This window comes from Neurospora crassa, linkage group VI (assembly GCF_000182925.2).
Source record: "Neurospora crassa OR74A linkage group VI, whole genome shotgun sequence".
Classification (NCBI taxonomy): domain Eukaryota; kingdom Fungi; phylum Ascomycota; class Sordariomycetes; order Sordariales; family Sordariaceae; genus Neurospora; species Neurospora crassa.
The window spans coordinates 829,727-846,656 of record NC_026506.1 but is presented as its reverse complement, the minus strand read 5'-3'; the positions used below and the strand labels follow the sequence as shown (position 1 = coordinate 846,656).

The window sequence follows — 16,930 nt, the reverse complement described above, 5'->3', positions numbered from 1 at the left end:
GAGTATTTGAGTGTTCAAATGACTGACCTTTGAAGCCTTTTGCTCAGTGTAATTAGTGTGAATAGTGTGTTCCTTCCGGGGTCGCAAGTTGGTGATGGTTCGGATAAGCATTTTCGTCCGTGCGTCATCCAAGGTTCCCGCGCTACATTTAATTGTTCACGTATCGCATCGAGCCGTGTGCGCCAACTTGACTTCTCTTCCCAATTCCCATCCTTTTGCGCCCGACAATACAAACTTTTGCAATTTCAGTCGCCTTACGACAGACCGCCACTCCAACCTCTTTCCAGCCCAGCGAAGTTCTCGGTAACCATTAGCGCCACCCGATTTCGTCACTCAACACCAAATCCTTGGAAACAGTTCAAGATGGCAGCGCAACTCGAAGCAGAGCGCAAGGAGTACGAGACCCAAGTACGTTTACCCATCCCCTTTTCCCGAACGCGTCATCATACTAACGGAACCCCCCGTTCTCCAGCTCGAACTCGTCGATACCTCGCTCCAGGATGATCCCCAGAATGAAGAACTTCTCGCCCTCCGGACCGAACTCGTCAACTGCATCCAACTCCTCGACGACTCTCTCGCCGAACTCAAAAGTGCTTCTGCTGCCGTCCCCGCTCAGAATCAAGAACCGCTCGCCATCGGCATTCCCTCCTCCTCATCATCACGAAAACCCTCTGGCCAAAGTGCCGCCGCGCCAGCACCAGCAGCAGAAGAACCACCAAAATGGTCGCGCGAGAACCACCCCGCCTTCAAGAAGCCGTCCGCCGCCGCCGCCACCACCACTCCGCAACCAGAGAAGGAAGAGGCGCCAGCACAAGTAAACTACCAAGTCAACGACACCGTCATGGCCCGCTGGCTGTCTGGCGACAAGGGCTTCTACCCCGCCAAGATCGTTTCTGTTACCGGTTCTTCGACCGCACCCATCTACACCGTCAAGTTCAAGAGCTACGACACCGTCGAGACGTTGAGAGCAAAGGACATTAAGCCCATGGCGGCGTCTTCTTTGTCGTCGTCCACCACTCCTACCCCCGGCGCTTCTGCTGCTGCTGCCGCCGCCTCTTCCTCATCGACTGGTGGCGCAAGCGCAAGCGCAGGCTTCAAACGCAAAGCCGCAGATTCCGACATTTATCCCATCCCCTCCTCCATCCCGGCTTCCTCTGCCGCCGGCGCGGCGGCCATGGTCAGGAACTCGGATGGTATTACCCTTTCCGCTGGACCTGAACTATACCCTGGTGCGTTGGCGGCGGCGGCGGCAGCAGCGGCGGAAGAAGGAAAGGGGAAGGGGGACTCCAAGTTTGACAAGGACGGGAAACCAAAGTTCAAGAAGATCAAGGCTAACAAGGAGCTGGAGAAGGGCAAGAACAAGTGGCAGGAGTTTACGGCCAAGGGCAAATTTGGAAAGGGCGCGACAAAGAAGGAGAGTATGTTTAGGACGCCCGAGGGGGTGAATGGGAGGGGTGAGTTTTTTTTTTTTTTTTTCATTTTTTTTCTCTTCGTCCATCCTCCTTGTTGTCGTAATGAAAAGGATATTGTTGCTGACATGAAAATGATTATAACAAAAACAGTCGGTTTCACCGGTTCAGGCCAGGCCATGCGCAAGGACCCTACGCGGTCTCGCCACATCTACCAGCCCAACGAAGATCTGGATTGATTTTGAGTCTGGCTAACTTGTGTTTTTTCTTGTGTGTTTTCTCTCTCGTCTTTTTGTTCGGGGAGACAAATTCCGTTAGTCATCGAACCATCCTCTCTCTGTCTATCCATCCATCCATCCAATCCGCTGTACAACCCGGACCGCTGTTATTTATTCTTAAACCACTTTTCCATCACGACTCGCGCATCTACGGACGACACAAGAAGACCTTGATGATTCGGCCACGAGTCCGGCATCCGTTCGAAGGGTCCGCAAGGTTCCAGCTCTCAACAAGACCGCTCCGTTCGACCACATCAATCAGCAACGTCATCATCATCAAACAGCATGGACTCAGGCGTCACGGTTTTCAGACACGCTTGAGTTTGGTTTTCTTTTTTCTTTTCTTTCTCTCCTTTACCTCCCCACCCTCAAAAACTCAAGTCAACTCCTAGAGACTGGGGCTAACGTGGATATTTTTATACATAAAAGGGAGAAAAAGAAAAAAAAAAAGAAAAAAAAAAATTGGCATCTAGTTTGCTTGCTGTTTCCAAACGAAGCAAGGAGCACCAGGCAAGACGCAGAGCAATCAAATCAGTGTAGTAAAAAGGAATCAAAAGGCTGTACGTCCAGTCATACATACATACATAGTATACGTGGTAGACCACACTATCATCAAAAATCGAAGTATGAGTGAAAGTGAGAGACAATCTTTGCCTAACCACCATCTCCACATCCTCTGTTTGTCTTCCGCTTTATGAAACATGATGTTATCTGAACGATACGATGCTTGTGTTTTCATTGCTTTGGTGTTGTAGTTTGTGGTTTGTGGTTTGTGGCTTGTGGCTTGTGGATTGTGGATGTGCTTGTTTTAGTGGTTTCGCTGCTTTGCTGTTGTTGTTGTTGTTTATACATAGTAGACTTGAAAGTTCCTCGCCGATGAAGTCGATCTACTCAACCTCCTCCTAGTCCCCACCCATCTTCAAAGGTCTCAGAGTCTCTCTCTCTCTCACAAAAACCACAGTGTCCCCGCAGGACATCGCTCCGCCGAACCCCCCCTCCTATGCAACTCGGATGAATCCTTTTCTTATAAAGGGAGACGATGATGGGACCAAGAAACATGAAGATCCAAAAGGGGGAGAAATACCAGGAGTGGTGGTGGTTTGAAACCTGTGTTCGACTAAATCCCAGTAAGTACATGAAACGCAGCTGGAAGATAATAAGCACAACTCGAACGAGGGGCAATCCACTGATGATCATCTAGTCGACTGAGGTGACAGTGGAGGGAGTATCCGAGCAGGTAGATGGGTAGGAGATTCATAGTCTCTCTGGGTGACCCCATTTTGAGCCGTTGTTGATTTCGGTCGAGTCGAGTCGAGTCGAGTTGAAGTGAATTGAAGTATTGTAACCGACCCAGTGCTGTTATAGTGAGTGGCCGCTGCGTTGTGGACCGTTTTGTGTTCTTTCTAGCGCGGAGTGGTTTAATCTGTAGTGCCAAAAGATATCTTGGTAAGCTTTTCAGATTCGCTATACTACTTCGCTGATAGTCTCCTCAAAAAAAAAGAAGAAAAAATTTATTGAAACATTAGGAATTCATGATAGCTCATCACTGTTGTCGTCCTTCTCGAGCGCGGGTGGCAGTGATGTGTACAAATTTAGAAAAAAAAAAAAAAAAAAAAAAAAAAAAAAAAAAAAAAAAAAAAGACAAAAACACCGAAGTAAAGATAGTACAGGTCATCATGATCTATCTGAATATCAAAATCCGGGTTTCCAAAAAGGATGTGGATTTGAAACTCCTGGTGGTGACGCTGTAAGAACATTTTCGTGATAAAGGCATCACGAGCTGAATGTTGAAGCCATCACCAGCTCTTGGCATTCTCTTGGCATTAGTGGATACGATCCACACATGGCTACCCTGTATATAAGTCGGATTTCATCCTCCATCTTCCTCTTTTCTTGCTTTCTCTCAATCAATCAAGACTTTCACCACCACCACCATGTCGCTCACCGTGATCACTCCCTTGCAGTATGGTTCAACACCGAAAGTACGACAGCTCGAATTATTTCATGGTAAAAGGGGGGCGACGATATCGTGGATGATGCTTTTCGAAAAGCGAGAGATGAGTGCACCGACAAATCGACCCCAGCCAGCAACATAATGCGCCACAGATGGTATTGTAGTTAGACTTTTCCGAAACCTTGGCCTTGTTCATCACTGTGGGGCATGGTGTGCGCCGTGGAACATATTTGTCCCGTCCCACCCGTCGTGTCCAGGAAACCCGTTTGAAGTTTCTCCATCGCTTTGGCTGGAGCCATGATGTCGATGAGTGACAGCTAAGTGTTTATTTCGAGTAATGAATTGTCCGCGAAGAATGCTAGCTTGTCCAAATCAATACTGATTGGGCATCACGTCGAACGGATAAGCTGTTAAAATAAAGGGCGTTTTGTCGATGTGGTGAGGTGTGGTATGGTGAGGTGTGGTGTTCTCAGGGATGTAGTGATCGGAAATATGGCCGGTGATGGGGGTTCTTTTCGTTTCTCGACTCAAAGTAACAGGGTTTGGTATGAAGGAAGATGGCCACCTCCATAATAACGGGGACAAGATGGTGAATGGAAATTGTGGGAGAAACGTTCCAAGCAAGCGGGAAAGTCCACCGATGGATGACCTAGATGAGAAGAATGCCAGTCAGATACAGTTTCGTGGAAAAACAAATGAATGGATATCGACCTTGACCGTGGTGTTTGGCCTGCGTTCTGCTTTTTGTCTGTGTGGATGGTGTTCGTAGCTAAACCCATGAGACTGAAGGATAGTTGAGTGTCTCCAGTGTTGTGTGCTGCTGTTGGTGGCTGTTGCAAAGAATGCTGGAAGGTAAAAAAAAATGCTATTGAGTGGCTGAAGTTGTCGTACTGTTGGTGATATTTACAAAGAATGTTCGGTGGAATTGATGAGTGATGATAAAAGTTGATGTCGCTAGACTGGAACAAGACGTCGTATACTCGTTTTTCCACGTCCTTTTATGTTGAACATCCCCCCCCCCCCAACATAAACCTCGAGCCTATCCATACAATACTCCTTCTCGGACTTGCTCTCTCCTCTTTCCCCGACTTCACGTAAAGTCAGAAGGAACTAAGCCGAAGACAAGAGCCACATGTCAACAGCCATGTCCCTAGCAGTCCCCAGTCATAACTGTGTTTTTGCTCCTGCCATGATGTCGGACTCGTACCTGCCTGCGCAGTTCTCTGTCCGCAGCAGCGGTAACAGCAAAGACCAGAGGATTCGAAGAAGGAGGAGCGTCGGGAGAAACCGATGCTGTTTTCGCTCAAGACTGGTGAGTGATTATTACCGATACACCCTATAATCAGTCCTGGGAAGGCGTGGGAGCTCCTCCTTATTCTCGCGCGACACTCGTTGCTGCAGCGGTGGTGACGGCGGGGTGGATAGCGATCTGTGGCGGAAGGAGTGAGTGGAAAGAGTCCGCCACAATATTACTACGACGTTCCAGTCTTTTAGAGCTATCGGTGGTGGACATTATAATACTGAGCTCATAGGTAAGGACCGGCTACCTAGGTCCTGTTGCCGTTTTAGAGGTATCCATGCATGGACACCATACCCAAGCTCACCCATGACAAAATTGATGATGACACATTTCGTTGCTTAGCGGGTGAGTAAGTCGATTACTTGAGAGAAGTCGTTGCAAAGGACTGTGATAGGAATAGAGAGAATTCGAAAAAATGCATTGAATACACTCCCAGTGGGATATTTCTATCCGGATGTTGCCTGAAAATAAAGTTCAAATGTGTGAAAAGGACGCTTAGTTGAATGCGTAGGAAGATGATATCCAAGGTGTCATGTTCAAAGGGTCTCAAACTATTTTGTCCAGAACGAGCCGAGCTTTCTGACGTGGTGATCATTGCTTCGGCTTTTGAGCCCGATGAAGCAGACCTTGTCGAATTTTTCTTTCTTTCCATTTTTTTTTCGTATAAAGCCCATACTGATGACCACACATAGACGACACCTTCAACCTTGCGTTGCCGCACCGTACTAGCCTTCCTCATTTTCCACGTTTTCATCGTTTTCCGCATTACCTACCTACCCGTCCCGAAATCCTTCGGTAGTTTGATCACAATACTAGCTAGTATGATCATCCGGACAGCCAGTTTATGGGGGTTAGACGGTTCGGGAGGTTAGTTACTTGAAGACAACGAAGGAGAAACTACGTTGTAAAAAGTGAAAACCATCAAGTAACTGCCAGCTGGGAATAAGTGTAATCTGTCCCGTAAAAAGAATAGTTGGCAAAGTCGGTGGTAGCATGTTCAAGCGGGTGTAATGTACGTCTATATGATCAAAATAACGACCCAAAGCGCGGGAATAGGAAGCTGAGGCGTTACAGTAAATACAAGTGTCTAGACTCTGGCTTTTCTCGCATGAGTAAGAATCACGAGATGCAACGAGCGCGACTGGATGGAGTAGTTAATGTGACATGGAAATTCCGTTCGCTACGAAGTGGCGAGACAAGGATTTGACATTGCGAGGGAGGTCGACTAGAGCAACGGAAGCTCGAACTCAACACCTGACAAGGTTGTTAGTAATGTAGGGTGCTAGCAAGAAACAGGTACGACACTCTGCTTCTGTTTGTTCTTATTTCCCCGTCACACTACCAAAAGTCACCAGCTCACCAACATATTCGCTTCCAATCGATTCGTGTTTACTCTAGCAATAACCGCCCTATCTACCTACCGCTGGGGAATATCCATACTCTATCTCCGCACGCTTCATGCTTCTTTTACCTATGCCACCACGCCCCGATTGTATCGTGACCTTGCTACAACCCAATCCTGTGATCATGGGAGGACAAACCTCTTATGTCCCGCTTTATATTTCTCCTTAACTTTCCCAGCTTTCTTTGCGTTTTTCCAGCCCTTCTAAGGCGCTAAAGCGGGAGTAGAGCCCTGATCATCTTGCTTCTCCTGTTTCCCCTCCTCACCGCCACCACCACCACCGACAGCGGAAGAACCTTCCTCCTCCTCTTGCTTCCGCTGTTTCTCAGCAGCCAGAGTTGAAGAAGAACCTGTTGTGACAGAAGGATCAGCAGCAGCTTCCTCGATCGCGGGAGGAACATCTTCATCCTTTTGCTTCTCTTCTTCCTCACCAACAACAGCAGCAGGAGAGGAAAGACTAGCAGTAGGAGAAGCAACTTCCTTGACAACAGGAGAAGACACTTCTTTGATAGTAGAAGAATCATCCTCCTCGACGGCTGGGGGAGAAACATACTCGACAACAGGAGAGCCTTCGTCGCGACGAGAGGCTTCGAAAAGATTTTGCTCGAAACCAGGAGCATAAGGTTCAGGCGCAAAAAGCTCCTGCTGCTGCCTCCGCATTTCATCATTGTCAGATTCCTCGCTGACATAAGGGAGAGCAGGAGAAAAATGAGCAGAAGGAATATAACTATAACCACTGCCAACGGCAGCACGAGAAATGGGGACTTCCTCCTCTAGCTTCTGCCGCTTCTTTTGCCCCTCAAGTTCCTCATCAATAGGTTCCTCGCCAACAGAAGGAGAAGAACCATCCTACTCTTGCTTCCCCTGTTCCCCACCAGCACCACCATTACCACAAGCGACACCACCACGACCACCAACATCATTATTAGCCGCCGCCGCCGCCGCAGCAGCAGCAGCAGCCGCCGCCGCCTCCCGCTCCGCAAGCAGCACCTGCGGCCTATACGGTATGAATCCCCTCGTCTCAGGCGGTCCAGGCGGGAATTTAGCAGGAATAAACGCCGATCCCCCAATCATACTCGTAGGCGCCATATCATTCGGTCCACCCCAATACGCGCCATCCGTACCATAACCACCGTATCCACCACCCATTGTTGCTGCTGCTGTTGTGATTCCCGTGCCAACAGCACCAGCACCAAAATTATCAAGGCTAGTAGCCGGGCTTGGCTTGACAACGCCAGCAACGGTAAACGGTCCTCCGAGACCGATGGGCTTCCTGACGGGGGTGGACGGCATACTACTGCTCGCGCTCGCGCTTCCCATGCCGCCGGTGGCGGAGAGGGCGCTACCGCCGGTTGTTGCTGTTGATGAGTTGGAGATTTCAAAGCTTCCCTCGGTCGTCCCGGGTGCAGGGACGGGAGGAGTGCCGACGCGATGTACGGCTCCGAAACCAGCATCCTTTGCTGCACCGGTGGAGATACGTGGCGGCTTGAAGTTGAGTGTTTTGCCCTTTTTGTAAAGCGCCTCCAAGACATCGTGGAAGCTCCCGTTAGCCATAAACTCTTCGTACTTTCGGTACAGCTTCAGCGCCGTCTGGGCGTCTTCGATAGAGTCGTGGGTATTTTGCTGGATGTCTTCCTTGAGCAGATACCAAGCCAAGAAAGCGAGCGAAATCTTGCGCTGAGAAGGCGGCTTCATAAAGATGATAGACGTATCAATGACCTGATTTCTAGGCACTTGGATATTGATGACGCGGAAATCTTGGCTGAGGCCGTGGCCGAGGAACTTGCAACCCAGGTTAACGAGGACCCAGAGTTTTTTGTAGGCGGTTTTGGGCGAGACGAGGTTACGCTGGGAGTTAATGGGATCCAAATCGGTGGGTGTAATACCGGACCACTCGGTGAGATAGTCAACAATGGTTTCCTTGATGTGGATGTAATCATCGATGAAGGCAACGCCTTCTCTGGAGCCTTGGCCGCGGACGACCGAGGCACGCGCGATAGCGTGCGAGATGGGTCGAATGGTTTTGGATTTCCCGTCTTCGTCGATATGGATCTCTCTCTCCTTAAGTCGAATAAATTCCGTATCAATTGCGATGACAGTGTCTGGACCGGGAATCTCTGTCTCTCGGTCGAGTAGCTCGTACGTCTTGAGGGCATGTGGGTTGTTATCTCTGAAGAGGACGGAGGTGTCCAGACGTGTCTTCCAGTCCATGTTGAAGCGATGGTTGGCCGCCTTGACCTGGAACATGACGACGACAGGCATCTTCCAAGCAGCGTTAAAGGTAAGTGCCTCAACCTTGGAAATGCCCCGTACCGAGAAGTCGTTGAACAAATGCCAGCGATCCTGGTCTTTGCTCTCTGGCTCCGCACGCCCAACTAAACATGATATCAGCATCCACTATCACCTCATCCAAAAGAGGTATACGTACCATTAACAGTAGCCACCAAATGACTCTTCTGCGGTGACTTGGTCTCAACGTTAACCACCGTACCCACCAACGAGTACACTGTGATATTATGTATCCCCCTGTTGAGATGCAACTTGAGGTCGTCCCCTTCATAGCAATAAACATGGCCTTGGTCAACTATGATACCAATTTCCTCCGGCAGCCATCCAGGGGTAGACCACAACTTGCGGTGCTCGGCAGTGGTGATCTCTGTGCAGAGCGCCAAAACAGCCGGGATGTTGAAGATGATCTTGCGCTGGTCAAGGTTCTGGTAGCGCTGACACTTGGTACAATACCCCTTGTTTACAGCCTCGTTCTCGAGTCCAGCCTTGAGCACTTGCGAGAAAGTGATGCGTTGTGCCTTCATACCGCGAATGTTTGGCTTCGCTGCTGGGTAGCAGAGCTTGTTGACGAATGTCGTTGCAGTCCTTGGGCTGACATGTTGACAGTGCATACACTTGATCTGATACCTTGCGTCGGTCTCTAGAAGTCTCTTGACTAGATCAAGAGGGTTCGGAGGCTGGTTCAGCTTAAACAGAGTCCTTTCGAGTTCGGTAGAAATCGGAGGAGTGCCCTTGTAGTCCTGACTGATCTTGTCGAAAAGGAACATGGTGAGGTTCTTGACCAGAGTGCTTGGGTTCTTGTCTTTGGCGATATCCTCGAGGACACCACTAACGGAAGCTGGTGATAGGTTAGCTGCACTGTACATACCTAGTTACACCCAAAAATCAATCACTCACCGTTACTAGTATGATTAAGAGCCCTGAGCATGTTAGTAGCATGGCAAGAAGGCCCTTCACCTTTCTGCAGCATGTCAAAAACATAACCCAGCTCGCACAGCAGACACGGATCAGCTAGACAGGCCGTAGCAGCGTGCTGAAGGGCCATGTTTCGCAACAGGGGGGTGTAGTGCATGACCTGCAGTAGGGAGTTGGCATAGGAGTTTGTTATGTTATTCTCCAAGCCAGGGTATGGGGTGTTGTTGAAGAAACTATCGACCATGTCAGTACGCTACACCCGAACAAGATTCAAATTTCCCATCCGCACTTACCCAAAGTCAAAGTCATCCACACCGAACTTGCTATACTTAATCTCACATATCCTATATTCAGGCGGCGCCTCCGGCCTCAGACTCCAGTGATCGTTGTTCGGAGTCATCATGGCCGTTTCGTTAGTAGCAAGGGTGTTGTCTTCCGAACCCGTCTGTGACTCGCGCGCCTTTTCACTCAGGAACTTGGGTGCTCGTATTGTGTTGGAAGTCTTCATAGTCGACCGGGTATCCATGTACTGGTTTCTCTGCAAGCCCGTCTTGTTGGGGCCAATGTATCCCCAGTCGGTCTTGGTAAGAGTGCTCAAGATGTTCGGATCGATCTGCTGCGGAGGAGCGCCCACATCGGAGATGATATCCGGCGGCAAGGCTGAGAAGAGCTGTTCTCGGTAATAAGGCAAGCCGATGCGGCTCAGGGGTAATTCCTCCAACATGTCTGGATCTGGCGGCAACAATGACGGCTGGGGAGGGTCCGGCAACCGAGGCGGGATTCCTATCTCGGTAAACTGGATCTTGTTGGGCGATCCCCAGACGTAGGTGTTGTGCTTGTTATCCGCAAGCGCTTTTCCTTCTCCGGTTCTCGACACATCGAAATGTAGCACCACGCCCTGAGGCTGCGTGTAGCAGACCTGGCTGTTGCTTGGATTCAACAGATCCGTCACGTGGATCTGGCCCGCCTGGTTGACGACAATGGCCGTTGTCAACATCCTCGGGTGCATCCTCACGTGAGCGGCCAGCGGCGCAAAGGGAACTGGGTTCATAGCACTCATGTTCTTCAGGTCAAACACCTTGACGTAAGGGTCGAGTATGGCCGGGGTGTTGTGTGTCTGCCTGTGTGAGCCACCGCAGGTGACAATAAAGTCGTTGGACGTGTCCAGATCGTTGATGAAAGCCCCGTGGGCCTGCCATTGTTTCTTGATAGTAAAAGTGATAGGGTCCAGTATGTTGACGGTGCCCTTGTTCGTTGCCGCGCAAATGTACCGGCTCATCTTGAGGAAGGAGTACTGATCTTGTGTCGGGAGCTCCTTGACGACCTCACCCTTGTTGACGTCAATCACCAACATCTTGTTCTGCCAGCCGGCCACGAGGATCTCGGAGGTCCCCTTGCTGGTGAAGGACATGGCACGCAGATCCTGCATGGACTCATGGCGGATACTCCAGATGGGCACGCCACTACGTGCTGCCATGTAGACGCTCCGGCTTCCGAGGAAGATGACGCCCTTGTCGACGAAGAGGAATTGGCGGAGGGGACCGTCGGTTTCGGGGTGTATTCGGAAGGCAGTGAATCGCTTGAGCTCGCGGCCGATGAAAGAGCCGGCAAAGCCCTTTTGGGTGCCGATCCATAGCAGCTCATCTTGGTTGTCGAAGGCTATTGTCGACGCGGGTCCGGCATGGTAGTCTGGATGGATTGGTGACGGGTAGGCAACACAGCCCAGCTGAGAGACAAGAGCATGGTTAGTTAGCCAGAGAGGCCTTGTCGAGGACCTTGAGGGAGGGAGGAAGGGTGGAAGCTACTTGCCTGGGTCCAATCCCGAGAATCCATGACCGTCTAGTATGTCATCTTCGGTGGAAAGGAATACTGCTTGGAAGCAAATACCGTTCCCACAGTTTAAGAACTGCAGACTGGGTTGGAAATATTGTTGAATACGTAAAGTTGGTGAATGGGAGAAGAGCGAAGCCATTGCTTTGTCCGACTCCAAGATCCCCGCCAAAGATGTACGTACCTCTGCCTAGGTTTACCAGGAACCGTCAGGGTCTGGGCCGCAGGGCAGCTGCGAGATGGCCCCGCTACCAAGCAACACTGCCACCCCTTGCATTTCCACACATAACCCTGACCCTCGTAACGGCTCTGTCCTGACTACAGCACCTGCCCGAGTTTTGCTTTGAAGTTTCGGGGTAAATTGCTACATAGCAGCGTTTTTGGAGGGTGGGAAACTCACGACTCCAAACATTTGTCTCACGACATAATCAAGACATTGAACAGTATATATCATCTTCGATAACAAAGGGATGGTAATGTCACAAGTTGTCTAGCAAGCAAAACTAACAGAAAAGGTATACTACACCAGACAACCAAAATAACCAAAACGAAAATGCCATCCTATAACGTAGTCAGGAAGACGGCATGAACCGTTGAACCGAAAAAAAAAAGCACAAAAAATTCCAGCAGTAGAATCAACCTCCCAAAAACGCCCACCTGTTATTCTATGCAATTCCACACTGTTGCCATCACCATCACTACCTAACTATATCAAAACTACCAAACATCCATCACCAACTTCCACTTACTTGGTCAACCAACCCAAGTAATCAGCAACAAGCAGCGTCACCATGCTACACAAATCATCGTCAGCTCAAATCCATTCATCAAGTCACACATCACCAAAAGACTCAGGGAGAGGAATAACTTACGCATGCGGCGCAATGCGCACATAATACGTTCCAAAACCCCGATAAAACCTAAACACGCCTTCCTGCTTCGCCACTTTAGCAAAGCAATCCACCATACCATTATATGGTAACTTTCCATCCGGGCCCCTCGTCTGCTTCTGCAGTCTCGTCTTGACAAAGTCAAACGGCAAGCTGAAGAACGAGGCAAAGAAGCCGGCAATAGCACTGGCACTGAGCGTCTGCACCTTGCTCGACCACTGTGTCCTGGCCTTCAGCTGCGCTTTTGCCTCCGAGAAGAAGGCCAGCTGACCAAAGTTGAGCGCCATGGCGCGCACCACCGTGGGGGCAGCACCGGCCCAGAGCGCTGCGACGCCCTCGTTCCGCGCAATGCCGCCGAGGGCGTCAATGACCGACTTGTAGTTCTTGCGCTCCGCCACGGGCTTGAGGCCGTCGCTTTGCATGCGGATGAGGGCGAGATCGGCCGGGTTGCCGATCATGGCGGCGAGACCACCGGCCGCGAGACCGGCCGAGGCCCGCTCCTTGAAGCCTACCGACTGGCCCTTCTCCTTGGCCCGCGCCGAGAGCCGGCTCATGAAGGTGTCGAAGCAGCCGATGCGGGCCGTCGTGTACACGGCTTGTCGGAGGAGACCGGCCGAGAGACCAGTGTAGAGGTCCATGGCCTTGCCACTGGCGATAATATCGCGTGTGACGCCGAGGGGGGTCGGCTTGGGGCCGCCGGCCTTGCCCTCGCCGGCCAGCTGGATGCGCACCTTGATCATGTCGATGGGCTGGATGACCGTTGTGGCCACCATGCCGCTGAGACCACCATTGATGAAGGGGAGCGCTGCCCGGACGGCCGGAGTGTGGAGAAAGTCGGTGGCGGCAGTGACCGTCTCGGCCGTGGCGTTCTTAGCGGTGTCAACGACATCTGATGTCGCGGCCTGGGCCGACTGCTTGACACTGGACATGGTTCTTGAAATCTGAGGCGTATGGATGAACTTGTTGACAGGATTCTAGAACGACTGAAGAACAGTAGGAAGACACCGACAAGATACACGTGTGTATGTGTTGTCCGGGGTCTCTCTTATACGTTTGTTGATGAAGATGAGCCAACAAGTCCTAGCGGGTACTGCAGGCTTAAAGCCATGTTAGCCCCAAGTCATCTCTTTTTATATGGAGTCTGTTCTGCAGAAATATCTCGATCTGGTAACTTGGATAATTGCTCCAGCAACGACATCAAGATCCCAATCGGACTTGAACCGAACCAACGCAAAGGAAAAGAAAAAGAAACGGGATAAGCAGAGTAAGCCGTCATCTATGCCGTCAGCCTCTGCCCTGTCCGGGTTCCTCCAGGGAGGGTTCCAGTGGTGGCGGCTATCCTAGACGGCCGTGACAGAAGAGAAATCATACGGGATACCCGATCGGGAAAAGGAGGAACTTTTCGGGACCTGTTGGGAAAACCCAACCCAAGCCAGCCTCTGATATGAAATCCCACGTGGAGGGGGCACGGTGGTCATCGGGAAAGGTAGGAACTCGTTTCTTCTTTTGCATGCAGTACGGTTTGGTGAGGTGGGACCGGTCTGGTCAAGGAACAGTTCCTCCATTCCACCGTTCCACTTTGCGGCTGCGGCAGGGCTCGGGCTCAAGCGGGGAACGGGGGAGCCCGGGCCGGGGCAGCTGAAATGGGGGGACTCCAGTCTGGGGATGTCATTGAGAGACGGCAAAAGCTGGGTGAGGTGGGTTTGCTATGAAAGCTTCTCCCAGAAACCAAATCAACCCAAAAAAATCACCAAAAAATCACTTGGATGCTCAAAGACGGACTATTATGGTTACTCAACCATGATCCATGGTCATCGCCAGGTTACAATTCTCGGTGGTGATGTGAAATGATGAGACGGGATTACACGCAATGAAATCGAACTTACTGCGGGATGGCAAGACGGTCTCTTTTCGCAACTGTAGGGACACTCCTGGTAGCTTTCGTCTTGTGCAAATCGAAGCCGGCAACAATATTTGGGACGAAAGAGGCAAAGCTTTAGATATCCTCGATGAAGGGCTTTCAATGTCCCGTTAGCTGAAGTTCGAGGTTTGTGTTGTTGCACTTTGAATCCGTATATTCCAGTGTCGTGCTGCAAGCTTATGAAGCTCTCGCGGTTGGATGTGTGTTCGCTGCCGAAATGTCAGAGCGGGGTCGCGTGCTCTGCTTTGCACGGTCGGTCTTAAGGACTGTGACCGACGGTCGAGTAGAAGCGGCGAATCGTCCTAGGCAGCAATCCAAATACGACCGCAATGGGACTTGGTCGTCTGAGTGATTCCTTGAGGAAAAGCAATGTGTTTAAGGATGGATGGAATGGTCGGTGTTGAGTTTAGTGGTTTCTTTGTCGTCACTTGATGTCTGGTTTTTGTCCTTCCTGTGTTGACTTGGCGTGTAAGTCAGACAGAGCGAGATGCTCTTGATGTGAGAACAGCAAACAAAGGAAGAAAGATGGGGAAGTTTCTGGGCCACGGCAAGGTGATATATGATGGTTCGGATTACAGATCCATCATCTGATGGGGAGAAGGGATTCGGCCATTTATTTATACAAGAAGGTCAAGTCCGACTTGGCTTCATCTGGGTCGGTTGCTCCCATCGATACACCACAGTCGCGGCGGCTTATAAGTGGAGGAGGACCAATGGCTGGGCTGGACGGGGGAAAGGGAGGGGCAGAGGAAGTCTTGGAACTTAAGAGTGTGACCCCGGATCTTCATGTGGTGCCAATATAAAGGGAGGAACTGAGGCACAACCGGGCTGGATGCTGGATGGAAGGAATGATTTGAAGAGCGAATGATGTAGGTAGGTTTCGGTTTTTTTTTGGGGGGGGTCGACTATTACCGACACGATCATGCACAACAGGAACCTGTCGGAACAGCAAACCAAGACGGGGGTCGTAGCAACGACACCATTGCTTGTTCATGATACCTACCACAACGTTCCGACTGACAGTGAGTAGGCTGTTTGAGGTTGAAGCACCAAGATTCAACAAAATCCAGTCATGATACTTACAATGTCAAGTTAAATCTGAAGGCCATCAAGGTGCCATCTTCACAACCGCAGTTGCCCTCTCCGAACCCGCGCCTGTGGACAATGATGCCCGGCTACCACATGTTGTATCAGTAGGCCAATACCAGTGCTCTTTCTATCCAGTCCACATCAGACATCAACAACAGACATGACCCGTCTTCCATTTCAGCTGGCGACCAAAAGAAAGCAATGTTGACATCAACATGTGCACTTGCTGATTGCACCTCTTGTCACTTCAAAGTCATAGCCTGATGCTGTACCTGTTATCCCCGGGCCGCCCAACTTAGCACAAAGGCACATCATTGGAGCCCACCTCGCTCAATGCGGGGGAGATCGGAACCTGGGGGGAGGAGGGGACCTCACGGACAGATGGAGAAACCTCAATCAGGAGAGATGGAAAGGGGATATACCTAGGTAATCGTCCACGGTTTTCGATAGGTGCGCCTCTATCTTTCCAACCGACCCGTTACTTTCCATCCTACCCTACAGGCGACCTACATACCTACATACATCTACCTACCTACCAACCGACCTTGATGTCTCGGTTCGATAAGTGGACGGAAACGTCACCAGACCGGATGCTTGATGGCGGATTCGCGGGACCTCTGCTGTAGGAACTGACCTAGTAGTGAACCCTTGACAACAGCCCAGCCCAGTCCAGCCTTCCATTGATCCCCTGGAAGCCCCACACTTCCCCGTGTTCCTAGCAACACTCCCTCCACTGGAAACCTAACCCAAGAGAGAAACAGGGCATGCACATCTCCCTTGAGGTTTCCATCTTGACGACCGCTTCCCTTAAGGACTATGTCCACTATCAACCTCGCCTCATAGATTTGTCTCGAGTCTATCAACAATTTATTACGACCTCCATCAACACCAAGGCTGGTATCAATCATGATCCCCTCCTGCCCCCGGTTCACCACTGATCAATCGCGTGGAGATGACGTCAATGTCAATGCTGCCCGTCGGTGGCCCGCAAGGTAAAGCGCCTGAATGGCACTTCTAGTGTATACTAGCGCCCCCATGCCCACACACGGGCACGGCAGTCTGACAGCGCAGCCGTACCTAGAAATAGGTAGCGTTGCGCTTGGTGGGTGTTAACGGGCAGGACCCATACCTAGAGGTACCTAGGTAGCTCATAGCCCGTTAGCAACCCAACGGAGCCCAGCAACCCGAACCTGGACCTACCTCTACCCTAGGGTAACTCTCCATAACAACATCCGACCGACCCTACCAACAACCTAGAGGTACTCTCCACGTGATGGATCTAGCTGTTGTGTTTCTCACAACCAGTCATCAACTATGTACCCACGTAGTGGACCATCCCCCGGGCCGGGTCCAGAAACCCTCCCCCGAATCACCGACCGCCAAGCACATCGTTCGAGACCCGGGTCCCCCCCGGTGGAACGATATCGGCTAATTTTGGGCATGGCCGGGAGAACAGGGACGGGGAAAAGCAACTGAAGGTCGACCGACGTTGCATGGGCTGGGGGATCCGCTCATCACCACTTCGTGAGACGACATGAAAGATAGAAAGTCGACGACATCGATACGCGTGTGGGATTGGATTCATCATGTTTTTCATGGAGAGAGTCAAGAACCTATCGATACCTGAGTGGTATCTCTTTAACTTTCATGATT

At 50.9% G+C, this 16,930-nt stretch overlaps 3 protein-coding genes across 4 annotated transcripts; 1 reads left to right on the top strand and 2 right to left on the bottom strand.

Annotated features, from left to right (window-relative positions):
• The first annotated feature begins 186 nt into the window (after positions 1–186).
• Positions 187–2,377, top strand: NCU04794 (hypothetical protein). The gene is made up of 3 exons (XM_955327.3): positions 187–408; positions 473–1,454; positions 1,563–2,377. The coding sequence occupies exons 1-3, from the start codon at positions 364–366 to the stop codon at positions 1,646–1,648; spliced, it is 1,113 nt and encodes a 370-aa protein (XP_960420.3). The 5' UTR covers positions 187–363; the 3' UTR covers positions 1,649–2,377.
• A 3,920-nt stretch (positions 2,378–6,297) lies between these two features.
• On the bottom strand, positions 6,298–11,538 carry NCU10733 (PAB-dependent poly(A)-specific ribonuclease subunit pan-2). The gene is made up of 6 exons (XM_001728247.2): positions 11,357–11,538; positions 9,841–11,273; positions 9,530–9,780; positions 8,772–9,470; positions 6,897–8,718; positions 6,298–6,693 (listed from the first exon to the last, which is right to left on the bottom strand). The coding sequence occupies exons 1-5, from the start codon at positions 11,378–11,380 to the stop codon at positions 7,193–7,195; spliced, it is 3,933 nt and encodes a 1,310-aa protein (XP_001728299.2). The 5' UTR covers positions 11,381–11,538; the 3' UTR covers positions 6,298–6,693; positions 6,897–7,192.
• Positions 11,539–11,827: 289 nt separating this feature from the next.
• On the bottom strand, positions 11,828–14,765 carry NCU10732. 2 transcript variants are annotated; one of them, XM_011396725.1, is made up of 3 exons: positions 14,154–14,765; positions 12,250–13,364; positions 11,828–12,171 (listed from the first exon to the last, which is right to left on the bottom strand). In XM_011396725.1, the coding sequence occupies exons 2-3, from the start codon at positions 13,194–13,196 to the stop codon at positions 12,123–12,125; spliced, it is 996 nt and encodes a 331-aa protein (XP_011395027.1). In that variant the 5' UTR covers positions 13,197–13,364; positions 14,154–14,765; the 3' UTR covers positions 11,828–12,122. The 2 variants fall into 2 exon arrangements, with proteins under 2 accessions (XP_011395027.1, XP_011395026.1); XM_011396724.1 differs by lacking the exon at positions 14,154–14,765 and having other exon boundaries at positions 12,250–14,132.
• Positions 14,766–16,930: the final 2,165 nt, after the last annotated feature.

Coding starts and splice junctions, on each gene's coding strand:
- NCU04794 (XM_955327.3), top strand. CDS start 364: ATGGCAGCGCAACTCGAAGCAGAGCGCAAGGAGTACGAGACCCAA. Junction 409..472: donor GCAAGGAGTACGAGACCCAA/GTACGTTTACCC, acceptor CCCGTTCTCCAG/CTCGAACTCGTCGATACCTC. Junction 1,455..1,562: donor CGAGGGGGTGAATGGGAGGG/GTGAGTTTTTTT, acceptor TAACAAAAACAG/TCGGTTTCACCGGTTCAGGC.
- NCU10733 (XM_001728247.2), bottom strand. CDS start 11,380: ATGGATTCTCGGGATTGGACCCAG. Junction 11,274..11,356: donor ATTCTCGGGATTGGACCCAG/GCAAGTAGCTTC, acceptor CTTGTCTCTCAG/CTGGGCTGTGTTGCCTACCC. Junction 9,781..9,840: donor GTGGATGACTTTGACTTTGG/GTAAGTGCGGAT, acceptor CATGGTCGATAG/TTTCTTCAACAACACCCCAT.
- NCU10732 (XM_011396725.1), bottom strand. CDS start 13,196: ATGTCCAGTGTCAAGCAGTCGGCCCAGGCCGCGACATCAGATGTCGTT. Junction 12,172..12,249: donor GTGCGCATTGCGCCGCATGC/GTAAGTTATTCC, acceptor TGATTTGTGTAG/CATGGTGACGCTGCTTGTTG.